General features: G+C 46.1%; 1 protein-coding gene across 5 annotated transcripts in view; it reads right to left on the minus strand.

The window, feature by feature from the left end:
* The window catches only part of LOC115100149 (ADAMTS-like protein 2), a 61382-nt gene that overhangs the window by 20776 nt on the left and 23351 nt on the right, over window positions 1–17255 (minus strand). For 4 of the 5 annotated variants that reach the window (XR_003858975.1, XM_029618419.1, XM_029618420.1 and 1 more), the window contains exons 3-7: window positions 10432–10507; window positions 9126–9228; window positions 7268–7413; window positions 1140–1263; window positions 520–600 (exon numbers count right to left, since the gene is read on the minus strand). Coding sequence is in view for 4 of the 5 variants with exons in the window: in XM_029618419.1 (XP_029474279.1) it covers window positions 520–600; window positions 1140–1263; window positions 7268–7413; window positions 9126–9228; window positions 10432–10507 (530 nt within the window). In the remaining variant the exon portion in view is untranslated. The remainder of the gene's footprint in view (window positions 1–519; window positions 601–1139; window positions 1264–7267; window positions 7414–9125; window positions 9229–10431; window positions 10508–17255) is intronic. The other variant, XM_029618422.1, reaches the window with a different exon arrangement.

The following is a 17255-nucleotide window of genomic DNA, read 5'->3' on the forward strand; positions in this document are numbered from 1 at the left end:
CTTGCAGCAGACAAACCTTCATCGCCATAGGGTAACCTCCCATAGAGTTCTTAATTATGATAGCCCCATCTGGTTTTTCACTGAACTACTTCTTGCAGTTCTAACTCCCTCTCCATCCCTTTTTTTTTTTTTTTTTTAATGTTGCTGAAGTGAGAAAGGATACCAAGGCTTTTCTTGCCCCGTTACTGTATTCTTTCCTTGTATAAATGCTTTACCTGGTTGATTAATGTGGTAGCTCTGCTCTTCCCAACAGAGAAGGATTTGCTCAGATAAAGTTTAGGTCTTGCCTGGAACACAGGGGCATGGTCTCTGAGTACAGGCTTTCGTGGGAAGATAGAAGGTAACAACGGCATTCACTATGCTTCTTTGAAGAATTAGAAATGGAATAAAACCGGACAGGCTGAAAGAGAGCCTGCTTCTCCTTCCTTCCTTCCCACCCCCCACAGACACAAACACACACATCCAAACCTATACATGCACCCTTTCTACAGCTGCTTTTAGTAGTGTAAAGCAGTTTACCTAAAATATTCTCTGTTTTTCGGCGCTCAGTGATCAGGATGTCTATTGCACCTGCAGGAATGCTTGTGATCAGCACGTAACCTGGGAACGGAAAATGAAGTTTCAGAAAGTCCATGATAAAACGAGAAAAACAATTTGAACTCAAACCTACAGCCGCCAACCAAGCCCCCTGCCATCGGAAAACAGGCATGTCCACCTCAAGTCAAATATACTGCCATGGACACCTGTACACCCACCTTCGGCATCAGAGAGAAAGAGAGCCACGACGCTCCTCCTGCCTCTCAGCCGTATCGCTACCTCATCCCAGCCCCACCGACACAGGACAGAGCCACCCCCAGGTTTAGTTCCCTCGCACTTAATTTAATCAGATTACCAAGGTTCCTCCCCTATTCCCTTACCCTTCACTCATTCCCTGATCTCTCCTCTACTCCTTTCTTGTGCCTCACCAAATGTGCATGAAGAAAGAGTTAAACTCTGAGACAGGTACCTCCTCCCTTCGCTACCACAGTCTCACGACCCCTCTCCCCAACCCCCCCCCCCCCCTTTTGTGATTCCCACCCAATAATGCTGCTCCTAATTAGATCAGGGCATGCAGTGAATGAAAAGGAGAAGTTATGCACCTAGGTGTGAGATTCCCTTTCGGAAACTCCCAGAGACCCGGTAACAGGCGCTTCCATTGCCCCCACACACTCTGCATCGGTCCATGGTCCTGGAAGAATACAGCCTCCCATCACATCCTACAGGCTGCACAGGAAGACAGGGAAGCACAGGCAGCTGGTCAGGACCAGAGGAAACAGCCTACCCTGCAAAAGTACAGGAACTCAACTACAGCACAGGATGTCTTGGCTATTCGGGAAAGTACCATTTTTTTGCACATCTTATGAAACAAAAATGCAGGAATTAATTCTTAGAGTGGTTTGGGTCTCCCAGGACCATGCAAATCGACAGAGCAATCTCAATACCGTTTCAGGCTACAGTTTCTGGAAATGCAGCAAAAGTGCTCGTTGATTCCGGCTGACTTCCCTGAAAGCTGTGGTTCAGCAGAACTGAAGCATGGTTTGACTGGCCTAACCTATGGAGCGCTACACACATCTGAAGAAAAAAGATTTGCAGAAGTTATTAAAAAAAAACAAAAACCAGGATATATGAAAGAATCAGAGTCAGAACCACCAATGGGGGTGGGATTGGGGGAATGCATAGATACTGTCGTCCCAGGTTCAGTAAGTCCAGGGACGAGACAGACGGTCAGAGTCAACACAGTATTTTCTGCTTTTCTGTACTGGGTTGCTCATAACCCAGAGCAGGCATTAGTTTATGAGCGTAAAATGTGCAGATTGCATGTGATGAGCACTATTGGTTTTCAGGGGGTTTGGCCGCGCGTTTTCAAGGCGCTAAACCCCTTACAGTATAAGGGGCTAGAGACTCCCGTCGAAAGCACCCGGCCAAACGGGTGTAGAACAGTGCGCCCGGCCGAGCACGCATCACAGAATCGGTCTGACAGCTGCTCCTTCTCTGGGCGCTGCTTTCCTTCCTTGCTGTCTCTGATATCCGCAACGATTGCTTTTTTGTTTTTTTTGGAGAAAGGCCCCCTAGGACTTTGCCTGCAGATGGCTCAGACTCTGTGAAGCTCGTCTAAACACTACAAGGAGAGGCAGGAACCAACAGTCTCTCTGTGCCTGTCCCAGCTGCCCCACTGGATACCTTTAAACGGAGCTCACAAGAGAGAGCGTCGCCACCAAACTGCAGCGGGAAACCAAGAAATCTCTCTGCAGAGAGCTGAAAGGAGGGAAACGGGGAGCTTCCGCCAGGCTGCAGCGAGGACGCTGCCATCTGGCGTCCACTTGCAGTTCAGCAAAGTAGAAGCAGGCAAAACTCTGCCACAAGGAGACAGAATCACTCTTTGGTTTCTTGGATGAAATCTCACGTAGGAGTACTCAGTGCGGGAATACACTGGAGCCAGGGCAGCCATGCCAAGTCTCAGCATTACCTCCCCAAGTTGGACTGGCCAGTTTTTGTATTCTCTTTTGATTCAAGTCTTAGTTCACCCTATTGGCTGCTCAACTGTCCCCACTAGCAGGCTGATGCAGAAAGGTGTGGTCAGCCGAACTCACCCTTCTGCATGCACTTTCTGTGGGCAAACATTTCTGCCGATGCAGTGAAGTTTTGTACACAGAAATTGCGCATTTCCAGACAGGAGTACTGTTCAGTGCCCTCGCATGGAATCCCTTGCAACTGAGGGCATTGAGCATTACCCCCTGATGCGGAGAGGCTGCATCTGACCAGCACACCTTTTTTAGCGCTGGAAACCTAACCCCTGGTTAGAGCTGGAGTTAAGTTTACAGTGCTATAAAAAAAAAATAAAAGTTTAAAATATTTTTTTAAAACTCTGGGGTAGATTTTCAAACAGCGCGCCTTCGCATACTTTTGTTGGCGCATCAGGCGCTGGATTTTAGTAGATACGCGCATAGCCGCACGTATCCGCTAAAATCCTGGATCGATGCGCACAAGGCTGCCGATTTCGTGTAGCCGGCGCGTGCCAAGCCGCACAGCCTGCCGCTGTTCCCTCCGAGGCCGCTCCGAAATCGGAGCGGCCTCGGAGGGAACTCGCTTTCGCCCTCCCCTCACCTTCCCCTCCCTTCCTCTATCTAACCCACCCCCCCGGCCCTATCTAGACCCGCCCCCTACCTTTGTTGGGGGATTTACGCCTCCCGGAGGGAGAAGTAAATCCCCGCGCGCCAGCGGGCCGCTAGCGCGCCGAGACGCGACCTGGGGGCAGTTCCAGAGGGCGCGGCCATGCCCCTGGACCGAAACCACGCCCCCGGGCCCGCCCCCGAAACGCCACTTCCCGCCCCCAAAACGCCACGCCGATTTGACACGCCGACACGCCCCCGACACGCCCCCCCTCGAAAAACCCCGGGACTTACGCGAGTCCCGGGGCTCTGCGCGCGCCAGTAGGCCTATGGAACATAGGCGCACCGGCGCACAAGGCCGGTGCGCCTATGTTCCATAGGCCTACTCGCGTAAATCCAGGCGGATTTACGCGAGTAGTTCCATAGCCCTGCTCGCGTAAATCCAGGCGGATTTACGCGAGTAGGCCTATGGATTTACGCGAGTAGTTCCATAGCCCTGCTCGCGTAAATCCAGGCGGATTTACGCGAGCAGGGCTCTTAAAATCCGCCCCTTTCTGCGTAAGTGCCAGCAGCCACTGGCCACTTCTCTGGATAATAAATGACTTAGCCAGGTAAATATATAGAAACATAGAAACATAGAAATGACGGCAGAAGAAGACCAAACGGCCCATCCAGTCTGCCCAGCAAGCTTCACATTTTTTTCTCATACTTATCTGTTTCTCTTAGCTCTTTGGTTCTATTTCCCTTCCACCCCCACCATTAATGTAGAGAGCAGTGATGGAGCTGCAACCAAGTGAAATATCAAGCTTGATTAGTTATGGGTAGTAGGGGAAGTAACCGCCGCAATAAGCAAGCTACACCCATGCTTATTTGTTTTACCCAGACTGTGTTGTTCAGCCCTTATTGGTTGTTTTTCTTCTCCCCTGCTGTTGAAGCAGGGAGCTATGCTGGATATGCTTGTAGTATCAGTTTTTCTTCTCCCCTGCCGTTGAAGCAGAGAGCTATGCTGGATATGCGTGAAGTATCAGTTTTTCTTCTCCCCTGCCGTTGAAGCAGGATATGCATTGAAAGTGAAGTATCAGGCTTATTTGGTTTGGGGTAGTAACCGCCGTAACAAGCCAGCTACTCCCCGCTTTGTGAGTGCGAATCCTTTTTTCTTCTCCCCTGCTGTTGAAGCAGAGAGCTATGCTGGATATGCGTGAAGTATCAGTTTTTCTTCTCCCCTGCCGTTGAAGCAGAGAGCTATGCTGGATATGCGTGAAGTATCAGTTTTTCTTCTCCCCTGCCGTTGAAGCAGAGAGCTATGCTGGATATGCGTGAAGTATCAGTTTTTCTTCTTTTGACTTATCCGGCTAAGTGGCAGATAGCCGTATAACTACTGGTTTATGCATCTTGTAGCTGTTTCTCGCTGCTAGATAGATAAATCAGAATTTATCTGGGTAAGTGGCGGCAGTGGTGGCTGAAGCCACTTACCCGGATAGCCTGTCAGGGGTGCCTTCACCTTCTTCCTTAGTTAAAATGTGTATTTGATCTGTGCTGAATGCACATTTTACAGTTTTTATGCATTTTTTTTTTTACTCCTGATGCATTAGCATATCATTAGCTTACTGCATGAGGAGTTTAAAAAAAAAAAGTCTTGGTATTAAAAATGTGCCCTGAAAACCAGCACACATTTTAATAGAACCAAGAGTATTGCATCAGCCGGTAAAATTGTTAAGCACTTCTGAGAAGCCAACGCATCTGAATAATTTGCGCTAATCACTCAGCATACTGTATCTATGTACGGAGGTATATGCGTTTATCTTACAGAGTGATGTGTGCAGAGTCAGCATTTTATGCAAATAATAATCTTATTTAAATAAACATGCATGCATTAGCAGGAATAAAGCAGGGCTTTTGAGTCATTCATTTTTCAGATTTCTTATTCCTAAATTTCTGTGTTTATAAATCTGATCACATCTCTGTTTTTTCTTCCTTTTTACTTGGGGGAAGGCACCTGGGAAATAGTGAATAACAAGCTCTGATTGATCCTACAGGATTTAAAAAATGCAATTTATCTTTTCCTGGTCTCCTAACACATCACTATGAAGGATGGAGTTCTAAGACCTAAATTAGTCTTGGAGACAACCGGCCTCTTTGCAGACTGTAACACTTTTATTGAGCCAACAAAACTGTACTACACAATCACAGAGCAGATTCACTTAGGCTATGGGGAGGCTGTAGTTTGCTGTTTCACAGGTTGACTCACACCCGTTCTCTCCCCACATGGCTCACTATACTGGCTCAATGCTTTAGCTACTTCTGAAGCCCTTCCACACACTTGTGCTAATTCATCCCCAGGAACTCTCTGGGTTTCACCCAGGAATTTACTGTAATTACTGGGGCTTCAGAAATATAGCTGACATCTCAGGATACAGCACAAGGCGCTTGTTCCTGTCGACATGTATTTTTTTATAGCACACAGCTGCTTCCAAAATCAGCAGACCTCCATCATTTGGCCACCTGACATCACAAGCCCAACCCTCTGGCACTGGGGCTGCAGAGAAGGAGATGGCCCAAGGCACCACCGTGCCCCTCCTCCTCCTGCAAGCGCTGATCAGTGGTAGTAGCAGCAGGGTGAGTTTTGGAGGTTGGGGGGTGGGGGGGTGTTGGCTGGAGGGGGCAGCAGTTTGAGAAGGGGGATCCACTGAAGGTGGGGGCTTGAGAAGAGAGGATCAGCTGGTAGGGAGGGGAATTTGAAAGGGGAGGATCACCAGAGAGGGTTGATTGGGGATGATCAGTAGGAGAAAGAGAGAAAGCCCAATCAGTCAACCCTTCACCCGCTAACCTGATAGCAGAGCTCAAAGGTTTCCAGGTATTTTGTAATCTGCAATGGATTTTTAAGAATTGCAGAATAGAAGTTAAATAAATAAATACATCAGGTATGGCTCACTTAAACCTGTTCTAGATGCAATATGAAGTTTTCCCACTGTGTGGTGCCAAACTGTTAGCAATGTTTAGCATGATAAACCCTTTTTTTTGTTTTTTTCTTCTTTCAGTACTCGGGGAACAGTCCTCCTCAGAGTGCTGCATCCTCTTTTTGAAGCTCCAGTCTAGTAAATCACTCTCAAGGGCATAAATTCAAACTCTGCAGGCCTCTAAAACCATGGAAAAGTTTCAGAGAAATGTTCTGGATGATTCCATCATGAAGCCTCATTATGTTTGATGATGGAGGACACAGGTGCTATCATTTGGCAAACACTTATCTTTTCTAGCACTGACTACTGCAACGCACTCTTACTAGGACTCCCAAGCACATCGATAAGACCACTCCAGATACTTCAAAATACTGCAGCCAGAATACTAACGGGAAAAAAGAGGAGGGACCATATAACCGAAACTCTAGCAGACTTACATTGGTTACCCATCGAATACAGGATAAAATACAAAGCCTTATGCACCATACACAAACTAATATATGATAAAGAAGCAGACTGGTTAAACACAGCCTTACGAGTACACGTTCCACAAAAAAACCCTCCGCTCAGCAAACAAAGCACTACTAACAATCCCTTCAGTAAAGTCAGCAAAATTAACCCAAGTGAGAGAAAGGGCTTTATCATTGGCTGGGCCCATACTATGGAACACGATGCCCCCCCGAACTCAGATTACAGAATAATCTCAAAGCTTTTAAGAAAAATCTAAAAACATGGCTCTTTAAAAAAGCCTTCACTAAAGAGTGAGGAGGGTAGAGAATGAAAGTACAAGGTAATGCAGATGAGAATGAATTTAATCAATCCTACGTTTAAGAAGTAATATTTCAAAGTGATAGTAACTCAATAATACACCTGGACTTGACCAACATTACTCAAATAATGATTTTATTTATGAAATTGTAACCGAACTTTATTGGCACCTGTTACAATGTATGATATCCTACATTTACTTACCTTAGTCTATGTGCCTATTTGTAAACCATTGCGATGGTATATAACTTAGTGACGGTATAGAAAAGTTTTTAAATAAATAAATAAATAAACAAACAAACAAACAGCTGCTCCAGGATTCCTTTGCCACCTCTTCCTAGTCCCTACAGCCTTCCTCAAGCTCTCGCCCCCCTCTCATCTCTACTTTCCTACCTCACATTTGCCATTGATGCAGACCCCTTGGTAGGTACGGTCCTTACAGGATGTCCCGTCTTGCGCTGGAGCCAGGAGCTGTCTCTCTCCAGTGGTGGTGGTGCACTGCAGGTCACACGGCTTGTTGGAGATGCTGGTGTAATCATCTAAAAGGAAGAGAGGCAAGGAGGGAAGTCAACAGGCAGAAAGCGAGAAGCTGGTCTCATCCACACCCCTGAGCATCACAATTTACCCAACTCAGGAAATCGCCCTGAACATATCGGGGACTGCTTCCCAGGGGCTCCAGTGCTCTTTCTCCCCTCCCCCACCCAACAACATCCCTGCCTAGTGTAACACCCACTTACACCAAGGCACATAAAATGATGAGAGATGCTAACATTAAGTGAAAGAGGTCAAATTCGCAAATGTATTTAGTGGGTTCAACATTCCGAGTCATGCAGGTGATGAAGTGGATCTGGATAGAAATGGCACATTCTTTTGACTGGTCAGGGAGAACATCCACTTTCTTCCAGCGGTGTGCAGAGCTCCCCGGTCACCTCCGCTTTCTGGCTCTCTCATACTGGATCAATCCCTTCTCTCCTTCCCAAGCCAGCTTCTCCCTCAGGTGGAGGAAACGTCTTGGCACTCCATTGTTCCTTCCTTCACACCATGGCCTCGGGCCTTTGTCCTTGAGGAGAAAACCCCCTGCAGGACCCTCTCCATATTGGAGGAATCTCTAGGCCCCACCAGGTCCAAGGGCTGACTACTGCAGGCTCCCTACATCCTGGAGAGCCCGCTCTTTGCCAATTCCATTCTAGAAAGGCCAACTCCCGCCAAATGCCCCAGAATTTACACTTCCCGGGATGCAGCTTCCACCAATCACATCAGTCCACACCCTTAAGGGGACCAAAACACCACCCTCTCATTTTCAACATTAAAATATCATATTGACCTTTCTCACACGAAATGCCATCCCATGAACATTCAAGAATATTGAACAATTAAAATCCCAATGTCTCCCTCTCCCAGAATATCTGGTACCACTAAAAGGGAAAAGAGCACCAATTTGGGTGTCTCCTCACACTAGAAATACAGAGCAGGAAGAGAAATGAACAAACTGGTGACTGCTTTCCACAGGCTTTAGTGCTCTGCTTCCCTCACCCCGACTCACCAATTTCCCTGTCTAGAAATACACTTTAGAGGAAAAAATTGAACAGTCTGTTTTTGTAGATTTTTTCTTGGTCTGGCAGTTTTTGTGGATTTTTTCTTGGTCTGGCAGTTTCCTCCTACTCTTCCAGCTCAATCAGAACTGGCCTCCAGTGAGAAAGCAGCACCATGAGCTTCCACTTGCAGCCATTCACAGTTTTTCCTTAAAGTTTAAGTCTTTCTTCCTCCTTCGTCCTGTATGGTCCAGTCACTGCAGCGACAGTCCAGTGCTATGGCCCACAGCGCCCTCAGGAATCCGGTAAGTGTGCACCCTGAGTCTGGCCACCAGATGTCGCTGTTGAGGGATGGCCATTTCCTTCCCCTACATGGGCTGCAAATGCAGCCTCTCGGCATCCCCAGCCCCTGGTTAGCCAGGCTGAAGATTCACTCTCTGGTCTCATGCCTGGCAAACATACTGAGCAATGGTTACCCAGACCCAGACAAAGTTTGCTAAAAGATCTGAGGGTGCACTGTGCAAAGGACAACCCTTGTAGAAGGCAAGCAGCAATCACACACACACACCAATGACTTAATAATCATCATCAGCATGCTCCAAGCAAGGAACATTTGTACATACAAACACACACACATGTAAACTGGTAATCTTGCAAATGGCAGCACGGCAACTATAGAATGTTGCATCGTGTGGTGGTGTCTTGTCAGAGACAACGACCTGGGTAAAAGGGCATCCAGTGGTAATAGCGCCTCCCGAAGGCTTTGCCATTGAAACCGGAGCACTGCTGCTGCTTGAAGCTGGCGGTGTCAGATGGACAGAGCTATGGAGAGAATTACAAAATGAGAATCAGACAAGTTTTTAACCTTTCTTACAAATATGTGTAGAAACAGTCCCTCTCGGCCACGGCTTTTAAGGGGTGCAACAATGAGATACAGCAGAGTCAAAACAGCAAGAGAACTAATCAGGAAGAACCAAATCTGGTTACAAATAGCAATCAGCACAGCGAAGAATTCCCCTCCGATTGTAAGTGAGGGTGATCTGCCACTTCAGCAGCCACGGACACGTTCCCAGGATACAGAACATGCTGAAGAGGGAAGGGATGCAGAGGTGTAAGGAGGAGAAGAGGTAAGCATGGGAAATGTTGGATTGTGGGAGAGGAAAGTGAGTGAAGCAGAAAGGAAATGCAGAGGTAGAAGAAGAACCAGAAGGAGAGAAAGCTGGTGTGTGTGTGGGGGGGGGGGGGGTGGAATAGAGAGGAATCTGAGGAAGAAGGGGGAGAAGGAGAGAATCTGAGGAGACAGGGGAAGGTAAAGAGAGAGAAGAACCTTAGAGAGAGAGAGAGAGGAACCCAAGAGCAGAAGATGAATGGAGCCCCGGTGAGAAGGAAGGAGATGGAGAAGAGCCTGGGCATATGGGGAGGAACTTTTTTTTTTTTGGAGGGGGAGGAAGAGGAGATGGAAAGAAAGGGGAAGACGGAGAAAGATTCAGGGGTGATGGGAGATGGTAAAGCACCTGAGAGAGAAGAAGGCTGAGCTGATAAAGAAACTGGGGGGAGGAGAGAAAAATAGGAGTAGGTAGAGCGGAATTGGTTGGGAAGAGGAAAAGGGAGAGTGAGAGTGAAGAAGAAGTAGCAGGGTGATGATGCGCCACACCATCTGCACCTCCACCTCCTTTCTTAAATCCTAGATCTGCCCACCCGTGTCAAGTATCCAGTGCTGTCACATTTATTTTTCTGCATACAGCCAGGCTGCAAAAAACATAGGATACCAATGCAACCTGTTCTTGCTTAAGCAGGACATAGGACAACTTCTTAAACTAACAAAACTGCCTGTACAAAACAGGACAGTTGGCCACCCTACTTCCCACTCTCCCTATGTAGGGCTGAGATCCAGGGCAGAGAGAAGTGCAATCACAATCTTAGGAGTGACTGCCTCTGGCATCTAGCAAGGGCAATCATCTGCTAGCAGGCAAACAGATCTGTGAAGCGGAGCGCACAAGAGTAACACAGAGGAGTGAATTTTACCTGCTCATGGCACAGCTGGTAATGCTTGGCTTGGCCCACGCACACGCTGTTGTCTGTCCCCTGAGCTGTTACAAGCCTGAAAGGCATGGAAAAGTACACATGAGTGGAAGAACACAGACTGGATCTCCGTTTTCTATAATTATTCTGTTCTGATTTTGCTTTGAAGGGAGGGGATAATTTGCTGGCAGTGGTAAGAGCCTTCTGCATGGAGCCATCTCATGGGGCTGGCTGGCTGGCACATCGGCGTGTCCCTCCCATGCAGCAGTTGGACATGCGGTGCCAATGAGTCAGCCGTCCATAAAGTCAACCCATAGCCAACAACTGCAGGAAAGAGCGTTCAGCTCTGCAGCAGACGCGCCTGCACAAAGATACTATGCATAGATATCAGGGACAGTCCCTGGGATATGAGAGGCCAGGAGTTTGGATGTAAAATAAGAAGTTAAATTGTGATGAACTGCAGGAGAACTTTGCGAGAGTGGAAGATTGGGCTTTCAAATGGCAGATAAAATTTAACATGGACAAGTGCAAAGAGATGCATATAGGGAAAAATAACCCTTGCTGTAGTTACATAATGTTAAGGTCTATCTTTGGAGTTACCACCCAGGAAAGAGATTTAGGTGTCATAGTGGATAATACATTGAAATCGTCAGCCCAGTATGCTGTGGCAATCAAAAAAGCAAACAGAATGTTAGGAATTATTAAGAAGGGAATGGCAAATAAAACAGAGGATGTCATAATGCCTCTATCGCTCCATAGTGAGACCGCACTTTGAAGAGTGTGTGCAATTCTAGTCACTGCATCTCAAAAAGGATATAGCTGCACTGGAGGAAGTACAGAGAAGGACGACCAAAATGATAAAGGGCATGGAACTGCTACCCTATGAGGAAAGGCTAAAGAAGTTAGGGCTGTTCAGTTTGGAGAAGAGACTGCTGAGGGGGGATATGATAGAAGTCTACAAAATCATGAAAGGACTTGAACAAGTTCATGTAAATCGCTTATTTACTCTCTCAGATATTAGAAGGACTAGGGGGCACTCCATGAAGTTAGCAAGTAGCTCATTTAAAACAAATCAAAGAGAATTCTTTTTCACTCAGCACATAGTTAAGCTCTGGAATTCACAGCCAGAGGATGTGGTTACAGCAGTTAGTGTAACTGGTTTTAAAAAAGGTTTGGATAAGTTCCTAGAGGAAAAATCCATAAACTGCTATTAATTAATAAGCAATAGTAGCTTGAGATTTATTTAATGTTTGGGTATTTGCCAAGGTACTTGTGACCTGAATTGGCCACTGCTGGAAACAGGATACTGGGCCTGATGGACCCTTGGTCTGACCCAGTATGACAATTCTTATGTTCTAAGAATTTCATGGAGTGAACAAGCAGAACACAAAGAATTAACAGTTTCTAGCATCTTGGCTGTTGTATTGGTCATGGGGAAAATTGGAGTATTCATAAATTATGAGATCTTTTAAGAGACCAACAAAAATTGGTGAAGAAGGGACCTGCGAGGCCAAATCTTTTTGTTGGCCTTTTAGGAGGTATCACAACCTGGTAAGGCTCCGAGTATCCTGATCGGAAAGGACAGTGCTACCTCCAGGTCATGTTATGAGATGGCTCCATGGCAAAAGGGTCAGGCTAAGCCAGGCCTTTCCCATTAAAAATATAGGCTTGTGGTTTTCTTAGCCAAATCAGAATTACCTGTCAATATCTGCAGCATAGTAAAAACCAGTCACATAAGATATAGAATTATGGCAGTCACATAAGATATAGAATTATCTGGTATCCTTAAGTCCAAGGTCTGCAGCCGATGGGCGAGAGGCTGCCAGCAGGCCCTGCAGTCCAAGAACGCGATAGGAAGGGAGTGAAAGCTGCCTTCAGGACCTGGGCAGGAAGGGAGAGGGCAGGGCTGTTTGGCACTCTAGGCAATCCTTCGGTTTTTCCCTCGTCCCTACCAACTTATCTATTTGCGGCAGCTCCAGCTCTCCATACTTTGACTATTTTGGCTCGGATACAGTTACCCCCCTGGACCTCACACTGGCAGGATTTTGCTGCCCCCAAAATCTTGGCACTCTAGGCGACCGTCTAGTTTTGTCTAATGGCAGCACCGGTCCTGGGAGAGGGCTGCCTCTGGAGTCCATAATCCAGGACCTGAACAGGAAGGGAACAGGTTTTCTATGGATAGTAGTAATTATAAGGTATGATTAGAAGGGGGAAAATTGCCTGAACATTATTTTATTTATTTATTTATTTATTTATTTATTTATTTAAAAGTCTTTTATACCGAAGTTAGTCGAAACATCACCTCGGTTTACATGGAACAAAAGCAACGGAAATTACAAGTAACAGGGGAAGGGTAAGGGGTACAAAAAACCATAAGGAGAGCAGAGAAGCATAGGAACAAACAACAAGTGACATTACCTGTATATGAAGGAAAAATGTTAATTTTGAGGTCTGGATGAGACTAAGGTTGTAACAGTCCAGTTCCAGATGCTCACTAAAAGAAGCAGTAATCATTTTAAAATAAAAACACGTGAGAACATCTAACCAACCAAAACTAAAGCCCGGTGTAGTTACCATTGGGGGGTCACGCTACAGAAGATGCCGAAAGTCAAAGAGGAAATTTGGTATTTTAGAGCAAAACATGAAATTAAAATGAAATTCATACCAGACGCTGGCAGTCTGACCAGTTGCCCCTGCCTACAGTCCTCTAGCTAAAGAAATCTATCAACTGTCCGACGTACAAAGCTGACCACATGCAGGATATCATTCCTTCATCTGAGCTGGGGAGTAGAGCCAAGATAACCTGCGGCCTGTGCTGGGAACCCCGTCCTTTCCCCCCGCTTACATCTGAGAACTTGCCAAAGCTGTGCTGACATTTACTGGCTGAGCCCACCTCCTCCTCCTGCAAACTCGATGCAGCTGTTATCATCGCTTTTTGTGCCGGTCACTTTTCTCATCTTCCCGTCACATTCCCGGTGACTGAACACACAGCTTCCCATAATGAGACCAACAGCCAAGCCCCTGCCTCCTCCATATCCATTACTTTTACCTACCTCTTCCCCGCACACTCTTATCATTGCCCTCTGCATCCGTCTCGAGGACGTCCCTACTGCTCTCCCACCTGCTCTTATCACTGCCCTCTGTATACGTCCCAAGGACGTCCCTACCTCTTCCCACCCACGGTTACCACTGCCCTCTGTATGCGTCCCAAACACGTTCCTACTGCTCTCTGCATCAGTCCCAAGGACATTCCTACCGCTCCCCCACCCACTCAGCCCTAGGTTGCTGCCATTCACTCCCAGTTGTAGTTGTTTTTACCTTTGGTGCCAGGCTGCTCCCTTTTATGTGTGAAACTGGTGGGGCCGGCTCAGGGTCTCAGTTCTAGAGCTGCTCGCTGCCATTTAGAGGGCCCTGGCTTCTATTCCTGGCTCAGGCCTTCTCCTCTCCAGAGGCAGCAACTGCAGCCCCTTTGGAAAGATGGGGGGGGGGGGGGGGGGGGGATCATAGTCTTCACTCAGGGGCGATACCCAGTGGTCAAAAATAGGGCCCAGAATTGCAGCGTTTGAAAATGAGCTCTGGTGCGTGGTCCCCAGCTGAGAACTAAAGGAAGTTAGGGAGGAGGGAATATAAAACAGGAGGAAAACTTCTGGACTGGCCCAAGGATGACTGGAGGTTCAGGGTGGCAGTCCTGCTTTTGGTTGAGCGGGGAGCGGGAGGAAACTGCTGGTTCAAAAAAAAAAATCAGTCAGACCCCTATGAAAGCCAGCGGCCTTGGGGAGCGAGGCTTCCTGCGAGCAGTCATCCTTGTCAAATGCTTGTAATATTGTTGTAATAACAGGGTGCAGAGCCCATGGATAATTGCATGGCCCTTATTTAAGAAGCTATTCTACATTTTAGACTGAAATGCAAACTTTTCTGAAGCTGGCCTGAAGCAGACTATAGGGAGAGGCTTTGCAAAAGAAAGCTGCAGAGAGAAATTCCATCTAGCCCTGGCCCCCTGCATCAACCAGAGAGACAGACAGACAGACAGAGCCACCCATACCGTAAAGGGCAGTGCATTATGTGCAAGTTGTTCCCATGTCCCAGCAAAGACAGACACCTCCTCAACATCCCGTGGCTCTCTCTGGAGGGGGAGAGAGGGCGCTGAGCTGAGACCCCGTGTGTGTGCGCTCAGAGATGTGGTCAGGCGGAAAGGAAAGCAGAGGAGTGGCAGGGCAGCCTCCCCGCTGTGTCTGACAGACCCCAGAGTGCTCCCATGGCAGTTCTCATCAGCACCCCTCTCACAGGGGGGTCTCTTTCCCATAAGTCCCGCTCCACTTCCCTGCATGTCGCCCCAGTGCTGGAAAGCTGAGAACAGAGCGACTAATTTTGCAGTGATCATGGCATCAAACGTTTCCTGCCAGTCCTATGATGGTTCCAGCAACAGGAAAACATTAGAGACACTGTGTAAAGCGGAGAGAATTAAGTTTCTGAGCAACAGGAGGATTAAGGCATTGTATATAGCCAGGGGAATGAAAGATCTGGGTAACAGGAGAGACCGAGGTACTGTGCATACCAGGGAGTGAACACTCTGGGTAACAGGATGAATGAAAGGCTCTGAATAACAGGAAACAATGTTAGTATATCAATAATATAACTGGACTGGGCCACTACAAGCTGAGTGTTTGAAAATGAGATTTCATTTTTGTTTAAGGAACTGAGCTGGAGAGCGCTAAATATCATTAGCATATCAATTAGACTGGTTCTGAAGTGTTTGTCACTTAGGTTGCCACCCACCCTATCCTAATTACTGCTTTTCTTATATAGTCTTACAAGGGCATAGGTCAGATCTTTCTGAAACCTTGCTCATTTAAAGTACAAATTTAAGGTTTGCTGGGGATTCTTTACAGAAATAGAGGTATTCCATACAGAAATAAAATATTTGACACAATGGAATTTATTCAGTATAATTGTGGGGCTCTGATCTTTACATAAACCATCTACAGGCTTATAGCTTGAATCTTCTGTCTGCTGCTCTTTGCAATGGAATCGACTCAGCTTAAAGAGGAAATGGTTAAAATAAGAGTTGTCTCGCTCCATATATGTGAGCCAGAAAATCATTTTGCACTCACAAATCATACAAAAAACCAGGAGTACATGAGTTGCAGTGGGTTCTGGGAGGATAAAGTCCTGACACAGAGAACCCTGCAAAGGAGTATACAAGAGAAACCCCCATAACACCTTAAAGGTCTGGATCCAGAGATCCGGCCTAGTCAACTTTAAGCCTAAGACAGCAGGGAATCCTGGTCCGGGCAGAGGTCTCTGGGAAGGTGTATAACTAGCCAGGCCCAGGAGGGAACAGCAGATCCCGAGGAAAGAAGGAAGCCTAGAGAAAGAAAACACAACTGAATTGTAATTTGTAATACTACTTTTGTATTGTTGAACTGCAAAGAATAGCAAAGCTGCTTTTGTTTTCTTGTCGCTAATGAAGACGTTTAGGCAACATTTCTGCCAGAGTCCACCCTGAATCTGGTTACTCTAAGACCATTCATGGTGCCATCCACCCCTTCTCTAAATGATAACCATAGCAAATAACTTTATGGCACTGGAAACAGACAGTACCCTAGAAAAAGCATCTGAAGTGATAACAGTTGAAGAAAGGCAGCAAAACTCAAAAGCACTGATAAAAAAGATCTTATAACAACAGAAAAGTCCTTACTTTGGGAAACTCTTAGCAAAACAATTAACTTGGGGACCCATTTGGAGGGAAATAAAATGTTCATATGTTCACCAGGACCCACAGCCAGAAGGACTACAAACCAGATTCTTAGCATTACAAGAGAAGAAAGGATTCTGAAGCTATCATAGTCCCAATGGAGATCAATGACCTGGCTAGAAACAGAACTGGTGTAATACAGGTTGAGTTCAAGAATTTAGGGGAGGAGATTACATACCTGACAAAGACTATTGCATTTTCATAAAGGGGAGGAGAGGCTATCTTGCATTACCAACTGCAATACAATGTTCAAAACCCCAAAATAAAGGAGAAGGTTTTAGATATATTGTGGGCTAAAGTCATATACGGAAAAATAAAAGGCTATGGTGTAGTGATGTCCTACATCTTTCTGCGAGAGAGAAAAGAATGTTAGGTAAGAGATTAATATAATACATTGAAGGTGTTTAAACTAGAGGACGGGGGTGGCACCAAGGAAGGTCTTCATTAGGAAGAGGTCTAACATTGTCCCATGGTTTAATAGTTCGTTACAACAGAAGAAAAGAGAAGTGAGAAGGTCTGAAAGGAAATGGTGTTGATATCTCACCCCGTATCTTATACACTTATCCATTTTCTCTTTCCAATTATCAAGATACTATCACTATTGCTAAAAAAGCATATATTTATTTCAAATTATCAATATTTAATAATCCAAGAGAACTTTTTCACTCTGTTAAGCAGATTGTCTACCTGATCTCAGCTCCCTCTAATACTCCCTCCCCTTCGTCTTCTGGACAGAATCTAGCAGCAACTTTTGCAATTTACTTTAATGAAAAAGTGATTACTATCAGGCACACATTTCAAACTTCTGCGAATGCGGTGATCAATGATGTATTATCGGTGGGAATGACATCGGAATGTTTTCAAACTGTGTCGGAGGTTGATATTATTTCCATCAATAATAGAAATAATTCATCAACTAACCCTCTTAATCCATGCGCTACAGCTCTGTTAAAACTTATCAAAGTAGAATTAGCCAGTTTCATCTCGACATTTGTAAATACATCACTGAATGCAGGTTCTCTTCCTGACTCACTGAAAAGAGCATAGGTACGTCAAATCTTGAAAAAGGTTT

The sequence above is a fragment of the Rhinatrema bivittatum genome, chromosome 10 (genome assembly GCF_901001135.1).
Source record: "Rhinatrema bivittatum chromosome 10, aRhiBiv1.1, whole genome shotgun sequence".
NCBI lineage: Eukaryota > Metazoa > Chordata > Amphibia > Gymnophiona > Rhinatrematidae > Rhinatrema > Rhinatrema bivittatum.